The sequence below is a fragment of the Aphis gossypii genome, unplaced genomic scaffold (assembly GCF_020184175.1).
Source record: "Aphis gossypii isolate Hap1 unplaced genomic scaffold, ASM2018417v2 Contig00369, whole genome shotgun sequence".
In the NCBI taxonomy this organism is placed as follows: Eukaryota; Metazoa; Arthropoda; class Insecta; order Hemiptera; family Aphididae; genus Aphis; species Aphis gossypii.
Window position 1 is genome coordinate 29,937 of NW_026083082.1, and position 10,253 is coordinate 40,189.

The 10,253-nt window shown below is 32.3% G+C and overlaps 1 protein-coding gene across 1 annotated transcript; it reads left to right on the plus strand.

Moving 5' to 3' along the window:
• Positions 1–9,495: 9,495 nt before the first annotated feature.
• Positions 9,496–10,253, plus strand: LOC126553916 (uncharacterized). Its single transcript, XM_050209030.1, has 2 exons — positions 9,496–9,963; positions 10,029–10,253. Exons 1-2 carry the CDS (start codon positions 9,496–9,498, stop codon positions 10,251–10,253), a joined length of 693 nt encoding a protein of 230 aa, XP_050064987.1.

The window sequence follows — 10,253 nt, forward strand, 5'->3', positions numbered from 1 at the left end:
TGTATATGTTTTATACGCGGATGTATATGTTTTTATACGTATATGTATATGTTTTATACGTGTGTGTACTCACGGCGATCGTGGTACAAGTGGCGGGGTTTTAGCGTGATTATATGGAGATATCGTACTGATGCGAGGCGAAAAAGCGTCAGTCGCATGTACGGATAGATGGCGCCACCGTCGAAGATAACATGATAACGTGATAACACATATCGTATTTAGCAGCTGATACTAGGCGGAAGAACCGCGTCAGCCAAATGTTCGGACAGATGGCGCCACCGTCGACGACGTCGATAATAGAACATGATAATAGTGTGATGGGCAGGGCGACGGTGACGCGGTATGGGCGGCGGTGCTCAGATTACGTAGTGTATAGGATGGGGGCGAGGAGAGGGGGTGGCGCAGTATGGGCCAGAGTGGCCCGATGACGTGTTGGATAGGACTGGGGGTGAGGAGAGGGGTGGCCCATAGTGTATATGGGGCGGGAGGGGGAGGAGGTGGCGCAGTATGGGCGGCGGTGGCCCGATGATGTAGTGGATAGGGGGGAGGGTGAGGAGAGGGGGTGGCGCGATGACGTAGTGTATATCGGGCGGGAGGGGAGGGGGTGGCGCTGTGTGGCGCAGGGTGGCGCAATACAGTCGGTGGGGAGGTGGTGAAGCAGGGGGGACCCAGTACCGGCTATTTCACCCTACTGATATTAACTATATATATAATTAAAATATCAGAAGACTTATTCCATCATGTTAATATTAATATAATTTTCCTATATTACTCATTATATTATTGTTAATGGTTATGTCATTTAAACATCGTTCTATATTATATTCTATTTTACATTTCTACATTTTCCACAAACGTTCGGTTTTGAGCCTGAACTTTTATTCTAAAAGTTTTGCACCCCTCATGACTACAATACATGAGCACATTGCAATGGTTATTAAAATATTTAACCCTTTTCGCATTAATAACACGCGTATTGTTCACAGTTCTTATGCGCTTTCTGAACATAATAGGACATTTAGTCTTATCTAAAAGTTTTTTACTGTTAACATGTGTATATAACATATGGGACCACTCATCATATGAAAATGTTAAAATTCCTTCAAAAAATGGACATTCATTGCTGTTATATTGTTTTGGAAAACAATTTTTTTGTTTCCAAAGGCAGCACAACACCAGACTTAACCGGAGTTTTCTTAAAAAATGCATTTCTAAGGGGACTTGCCACAAGTCCAACACCTTTTCTGCATTCTAATTTACTTGGTGTAACAAAATCAGATTCAACGATTATGTTTTCTGTTAGATTTGGAGTACTACTAAGTATTAGTGGATCCTTTATCGTCCAATTATAATCACTTTGGGGAGATACACTGGTGTATTCAAGTGAAACATAGTCATTTTGCACAAGCTCAGGCTCTGTGTAATCAGAATATGAAGTGCAATTTTCAAAACTATTATTTTTAATACCAGAATTTTCATTAATATAAGCAGTATTTGAATCTATATGGTTTGTGTCATCTGATGGATTGCACAAAGACACATTGAAGTGTTTTTTACATTTTTGATATACTCTATTACGGTGAAAACTATCTGCAGGGGCTTTAATGATTCTGCATATATCATTTAGAATTTTGTTATTGTAATTTAAGAAATCACAAGATGTATAGTTATACTTTTCAATACATTTTATTATTGTACTATTAATTTCTGACACATTACATATATCAATATTGTTCATACTTGTAATACGTTTACGAAGAGATGAAGTGTTTCTATTGATAGCATTTGCAATTGTTTTTTTTAAACTACGATCATTTTCTTTATTAAAGATGATATTGCAAATATTAGTTACACAACTGTCAGAAACTGAGACATTCCCAAAATTTAACTTTGGATATTGGATCACAATATAATGAGCTACCTCATCCAATTTTTCTTTTAAACTCATTTTAAAGCTTATAAGTTGTTTTATGTATGAATTAAAAAAACGTCCACACTTTTATCTGTCTGAGTAAGATCTCTTTGACTATTTTGTGTCGGAATTAACAATTCGTCGGCACTTTTAGATGTCTGAGCTTACTCTTCGACAATTTTGTGTCGGAATTAATAATTCGTCGGCACTTTTAGCTGTCTGAGTGAGACCCTCTTCGACAACTAAGATTATAACTAAAACTACAACTAGAACTACAACTAATTTTTTTTTTTTGTCAACTACAACTACCACTAACTACTTTTTTTTTAAAAAAACTTCAGCTACAACTAAAACTACCACTACAACTTTTTTTTTTTGGGGGGGGGAGCTCCCGTTAAAACTACAGCTAAAACTACTTTTTTTTTTTTTTTTTTAATTACAACTACCACTAATACTAACTACAACTAAATAAGGCAATGCTACTGTACGGAAATCGGTCGGGAAAAGCAGGATCACAACACCTGAAAAGTTTAAAATAGATAGACTTTAATTTTTAAAACTACAAAAATATATTATATTCAAAATTATACGCTTCTATTTCAATTTGCCATTGAACTTGTGAATACTGTGACAATAGCAGACATAGTTATGACAATTAAAATAATTTAAGCATACAAATATTAAATAAGATTATAATTATTATTTATTACAAACCGTTACAAACAGATACAAATGTCAAATATTTTAAGTGCAAATCGATTATGATACTATGATAATTAGTTCATATTTTAACAAACCTAATAATTTAATTAATTAGTTATAAGTTAATTTCATAATTTATTTATTCTAAAAAAATAACCATGTCTGTACTGACAAGTAACACTTTTTCAACATATAAATAAGTATATAAATGTATTTATTTATTTATTTATCATATAAAATTAAATGATTATACAAAAGTATTGTGTTTTATAACAGATTCAATGATGATTTCTTGTCATAAATCATGATGCTTTAACAATAAATGTAAATAGCAGGGCTGGAATGGATAAATGATTTATTCTTGTCATCAAATTAATTTTATAACAGCATATGCGTTGAAATCCACTATTCATGCTGAAACTCAATTATTATTACATAGTAATTATTCAATGAAATATTACTGTACAATTGACCATAGGCAAAACGACGGGCCAGGCAGTCAGGCCATGGCCTGATCTAATAATACTGACTGGATAACACTCATTTAATAAAAAATAACAATTTTAATCAAAAACTTATTTTGTAATTATAATTTTTTTTTTTGATATTTATCATTTGGCCTTTCCTTATGAAATTATCTAGTTTCGCCTATGCAATCGACAATGATGTTTATGTAGTATGCAATACACTTCTTGGTATATAATACTAAGTGATACACACATAACTATGTAACTGTAAGAATATAGTTAATAACAAATTAAAAGACATTTAAACACTTTACAACACTACAACAAATGACATACCTTAGGTATTAATCAGTCCCTAAAATATTCAAATTTTTGTACTACACACACACCTAGTATTAAATCGGTAAAATCTAAATAAAAAAGCGGGCAAGTGGGTACCGCTCTGCTGTACATTAGGTGCCTTCTGGATCACTATTATATATTATAGGAGGGTTAAATTTGAATCCAATGATAATTATCATTGTATACGAAAACGATTCTGAACGAAGATGATTTGTCAGCCTAGGATAATTTTCAGTGGTTGGTAAAAAAGGTGGTTTATGTCTTAATGGCCTGAATACGTCAAAATTTAAGTTATTTTATAATTATTGTAAGCTAAACTTATGAACTAAACCTTGTATTAAATTTTCAACTCTTAGATACTTATACAAAAATATATTTATGAATTATACCAACCTACAAAATAGTTTGCAAATATTCATGATTTTGACGAATTTTTGTTAATATTTGAACTTCAAATGCTAATTAAAAAAAATTGTGCCTATCTATTCTTATAATTTCTTAATCACTATAAGAATAACCTATGAGGAACATTGTATTAAATTTTCAAGTATTTTGATAGGGCCAAAAAAATTTAATCGACACTTCAAAAATATTTTTTCAGAAAAATTGAAAATTTCAGTTGTCTATAAATAGCTCAAAAAAAGTCAAACTATTTTGAAATTTAAATCACCTAAAGAAAACTCAAATCTAAATAACTGGTAAAATTTTCAAGTATCTACGACTTATACTTTTTGTTTAATAACAAATATTAAAATCGTTTTAGGATAAATCGTTATCGTTACGCTATTTCGTTAAAATTTAAAATTCAAACGCACTTAAAATTTTTCCTATAATGATGCTTCGAGTTTTCTCTATAGATACTTGAAGGAAAACTTATGAAAAATCTTGTATTAAATTTTCAACTCTTAGCTACTTATACAAAAATTTTATGAATTATACCTACAAAATAATTGCAAATATTCATGATTTTGATGAATTTTTGTCAATATTTGAACTTCAAATGCTAATTAAAAAAAATTGTGCCTATGTATTCTTATAATTTTTTAATTACTATAAGAATAACCTATGAGGAACATTGTATTAAATTTTCAAGTATTTTGATAGGGCCAAAAAAATTTTATCGACACTTTAAAAAAAATTTCTCAAAAAAATCGAAAATTTCAGTGGTCTATAAATAACTCAAAAAACATCAAAATTTTATGAAAAATTAACAGCATATAGATAATACTGACATAAACATTTGGTGAAAATTTCAAGTATTTACAGTGATTAGTTTTTGAATTACAACCATAAAAAAAATTCGATTTGGTCGAAAACTGGTTTTGCGTAAAAATTCCCATTTTTCCGTCATTTTTTTTTTGTTTTTCTCGATGTTTTTGAAAAATGTTGGAAAATGTTAACTTTTACTTCTATAATGCATCAAGGATATTCACTTTTACATCGGAAACCACCCCATAGTTTGAAATTGGAGCATTATTTCGACTAGTTATGCTGTACACAGACACAAAAACAAAAAAAAAAAAAAAACACACATCATTGTAAAATCAATACATTCTTCACTTCGTTCAGAATCTGAAATTCAATGCTCTATAAATACAAGCAGCAATATTATACTTCTTCAACTCAAAACAATATGTAGGTATAAATATATTATTTCATTATTGTTAACACAATTATTAAATGATTATTAATTATTTATATATTAGCTTACGCAAATTAATAGTACCTACAACTTTAATCATTTTCAGCAATATTTTTACTAGAATTTAGGTAATTCTAGTGTTGAACTAGGTGTTGAAGTTACCACAAACAAGCATTGTATCAACTAATAATAAAAATTTGCAATCAATTACTTTGAGTTTTGGATTAAATCCAAATTGTACTTTTTTATTTAAATAAATTTTAATAGTATTTAACAAACTCGAAGTAAAAAAAAAAAAATGTGAAATAAAAATATTGTTAAAAACAAATGATATTTTTTTCATTTATAAAACTAATTTTTAGTCAACCAGATTTAAAATAAATTCACTTTTGTACAAATTAATTTTATAAAAAAAAATCTGAAATTTTAAATATATTAATTAATAATTACTAGACAATAATTTATAAAAATAATTATCATATGACATAATATTGCATATTCACAAAAAATATTATATAACTATATAGTATATTATAAACGGAAATGTTATAGGGGTAACCTCGTCATTAATAAAAGAAAAATATAACAATTATTTAGCCATTTAGGTACTCAGTATCCCGCCATACACGGTTGTAATGTTTGTAGACTCATTAGTCATTACTCATTACCTAATCATTATTAATATTATTACTTATTATTATATTTTGTTCATTCATAGAATTACTCAATTACAGAGATAACTTGCCCGTCGGTGTAAATAATTTAAACTCGTATAATAGAGTGATAGTTCATGGTTCATCGTATTTACTTTTAATTAAATAAATACCTGGGACACAGATTCATTTTAAATTTTCAATAAACCACCTAATAAATGCGGGCTCTAATAGAATAGTGGAGTAGTGGACATAAAGTCATAAACAAAATATAGTCTGTTGAGTCTCGTATGTCTCGAGTCTGTCCCTTGTCGTCGAAAATTATTATTCACATTCTAATTTTCATAGTTTCATACTGCTTTCTTTAGAGCTGCGAGGTTTATTCGTCAATTGTCGTTTACCATTACGTGTTTTTTTTTTATTTATTTAACAGAAATAAGTACTTAAATTAATTTTGACTGTTAATATTATTTTCAATTTAGTTACCTATTGTTTGAATAAAAAAAAATAATAAAATAATATGGATAACTTAGCTAATAGTGAGTTATCTTCTTCATAGTTTAGACAAGCGGAGTAGTGGACAAACATTGATACGGTACAAACACCATATAATAAACTAAAACGGCCGTTCTCACGGCCAAAATATGATTGAATAATAAACAAGTGTTAGGCAAAGAAACTCAACACACATGATAACACAAACACATATGAATAATGCGAGTTTTCACAAGCAAGTTTCACACTAAAGCCGAGGGAAAACAACACGGTTGGCATCTAGCGACCTCATGAACGATGTCAGTTTCACTCGTCCAACGGTACGATCAGATCCAATGACACACGTACAAAGGTCGGTCAAACCGTATAAATATGGGTACATTGACCGACCAAAGAACAACTCTTTCTCCACGCTTCAAGCCATCAAGACCTGCGTAACAGCACACCTTCGACGGCCAGAGGTAAGGAGAAACCACCGCGTATATTTACGAGACCAGCCATCACATTCCGACGACAACCGACACTAGCGCGACGACCAACAGCGCCGAATCATCATTTACACCGCTCGTCCATAACCCAGACACCCAGAAGTCGTCGTGACACCAGACCGACGTTTTCGACGTTACGGCCAACGGCTCCGTGACTGCGGCTTGAACACCGGCCATAGAGGAGCATCGTCTCATTACGAGTCCAGTCATACCAGATAGTGACGCACACATAAAAAGTCCCCCCAAGCGCGCCTGCTTAGGCCACGCTACCTGGACGGACCCACGAACCGACGCCACTTACTTGAGCGGGCCGGACGTGACAATCCGTACCTCCACCCAGAATTGTATAAAACATAAATATTCCGCAAAGTGTCAAATGGTCTCGAACCTATAGTCCGTACGGTCTCGGGTTCGTGAATCATATCCCTATAATTATAATTGATTTTAATTTATATAGAAATAAAAACAGGCTGATTACTCAAAAAATCGTCAGCGTTATTTTTACACGGAACGGTGACACGCCACAGCGTGTACCGTTACAACATTTTGCGGGGTAACCCCGTACCACTCCACTCCGCGCAGATAAACATTAAATACATATAACTCATAAACTACTCACCCTAAATTTGATTTTTATGTATCGAATTACTCAGAAACTTATTCTGCTTTGGAATATGAAATTAAAAATCTATGTTGTCATTCAAAAAAATAAAAAACTTAAAAAATTATAAGGATAAAAAATATTTAAAAATATAATTTTTTTATAAAAACGTTGTTTGATAAAAAAATCACCCTCTATATATATTATATTATATAATATAAAGTTATAATATTGATTATTAAATTTTCTTAGAAAGGTAATAATTATTTGACAGTCATCATCATGCAAAAGTGAACCTATAATGTTTATAATCTACAATGATTATACTAACTACATTAATTTAAATTTTGGCGCGTATTCTCGGATAATGCGGATAGAGTGACGTAGCATACATGCGCAGAACCAAGATGAGAACATACCAGTATATCAGTATATTTAGCCATGTCCCCATAACCCGCATTACCATGAGCCTGAGCCCATGACCCGCTTAGCCTAACTATCCCGCAGACCCCTCCGCCCACTACGTGTGTGACGTATTTTAAATTGACCTCCACTGCCCCCTCATCTACCCCCACCACATGCTGCAGACCCCGCCACTACGTGTGTGACGTATTTTTACACCGCCGCCGGGATTATCAAGTTATCAATTATGCTTATCATATTATTGTACACACATCATATTATTGTACATACACCATGTTACCGTGCATACATCATATTACCATACTCACACCATATTACCGTACACATCATATTTATATACATATTATATTCGAGTTATTATGCACATGCGCAGAAGAACTATTTTATCATATTATTGTACATATATCTCAGTCACCAGTTACATAATGTATCCAACAACGTCTTTAATAACGTTTTTCCATCAGATAATGCAAAAAAAATAATAATCTGGTGTTAGAATCGAACCGGATATGAACTATCTCTGTCGTCATATTTGCCCCACTTCAACTCTAACTCCATTGATGATTATTGTTAAAACTTTTATATATAAAGTATTTTATTGTAACAAATAACGTCTGGTCAAATTAAAAAGCATCGTCAGTTGAAATATGAGGAATTTATTCCATTACATCGACATTCATCGACATGTCCGAGCAGTCTATTGTTATTTACATCTATAAGATATGTATAGTCTTTTGTGTATTTAAATCCCGAATTATGAGTCACATATCCATCCTTTGTCATTGAGGAATTTACCCCTACCTAATAATGTCTGAAATTCACATATGCTTGGCTCTACAAGAGCAGACAACCATTCAGTCTGTCGTCAGCCTTATACTGTTTCTCACGTCTCAACCGTTCTCTCGCAGTTTTTATATTTTTTTTAGAGTTAAATATTTTTATAAGTGATTTAATATGACTGGATCAATTTCTGATAACGCTGACTTGTACAAAAAGAAGACCTTTATTTATATGCCACCAACACCATGTAGTGAGCCGGTCCTGGTGTAGATGGCTCAACACGATTTTACGACGAAGTCCACTTTGTCGTCTATCTTCTTCGGAAAGCGTAAGAAATTTGTAGTAAATAAACAACCCGGTTTTTATAAGTTTGAAAATCTAGTTATTTATTAACTGAGACAGAGTAAAATAATAATATTAACGACTAGCCCGATTTGTTGTTAAGTATAGAACAACGGCACCGGTCTATGCGTACTTGAGGCTTAACTATGTCTGAATCTTAATACTACCACAACCTTTTTATATAAAACTAATCATGGACGTAGTCCCCGAATATACGTGTGTGTCATGGTAAACCGGAACACAAGTTTCGCGTTTACTACGACACGATTATTAAATGCGTATTAGCTTTCTAAATATTCATATAACTAGCTCTATAAATAATATAAATAATATACGTATCTTAATTCTACGAATTCATATAACAAGAATATAATACTAGATCTATAAATTGGATATATTAAATTATTGAAAATAGTATCAGCTCAAAGGTAATAAAAAATAAAGTAATAAAATAGTAATATGGTCGGATTACTACAACCACCAGCTGAACTCATCGAACCTACTAGCTACACACTTGACTTTGCAGCCCGTAAGTTTATACATATTGGTATTGATCCGAGTGAAAAATTACAAGTCGTTGTTCATTTATTAACTCCATCGCGGTACGTGCATATTACTACAGGCTTTATAAAAAAAATATTCGGGTTCATGGGGCATATCTTATCGTTCATATCAGGCACACCGCACAAATATAAACGAGTTATATTTTATGAAGATGCAGAAATAAAACTATCGAGTATGATGTACAGTGGAGAAAATGTGTTGGTAATCGATACAAAAAATCGTGATGGATGTAGAGTACTGTTGAATCGGGGCGACCTTCTTCGACTTCAATATCTCGAATGTTCTATTTTCGAAAGCATCGTGCGAAAAGAAGTATTCATCGCTCCGTTAGTTATAAAACAATATGAAGAAATTGTCGAGTACCACGACAAGAAATTTAGTCAACATAAATCACCGCCGAAAACTGTTGATGAGATGGTAGTTTTCATTAAGAACATACAAGACGATCGAGTCGTTAAATCTATACCAAATTTGTCCAATCAAATACAGATATGTGCAGCCGAACAATTAGCTGAATCATTGTTACACCAGAGGGCGAAAAACTCACATGAGGTAATTAAAAAATATATTATTATTCCTTAAACAACAATTATTAAATATTTTTTTTTAAATTTTAGTATTCCAATGAAACGACGGTCATTTCACCAATGTTGCCACCAACACCAATGTCACCTTCTACACCGATGTCAACACCACCGAGTTTCACAATGCAATCACCGAGCAGAGCAGTCAATGAAAACGACGGGCCGTTACAATTCAACAGGCGATCATTATCGAAAACGTGCAACTTCGATTCAGTCGTATCGGGAATGTATTTTGTACCAAAACGTAAACTATTTTAA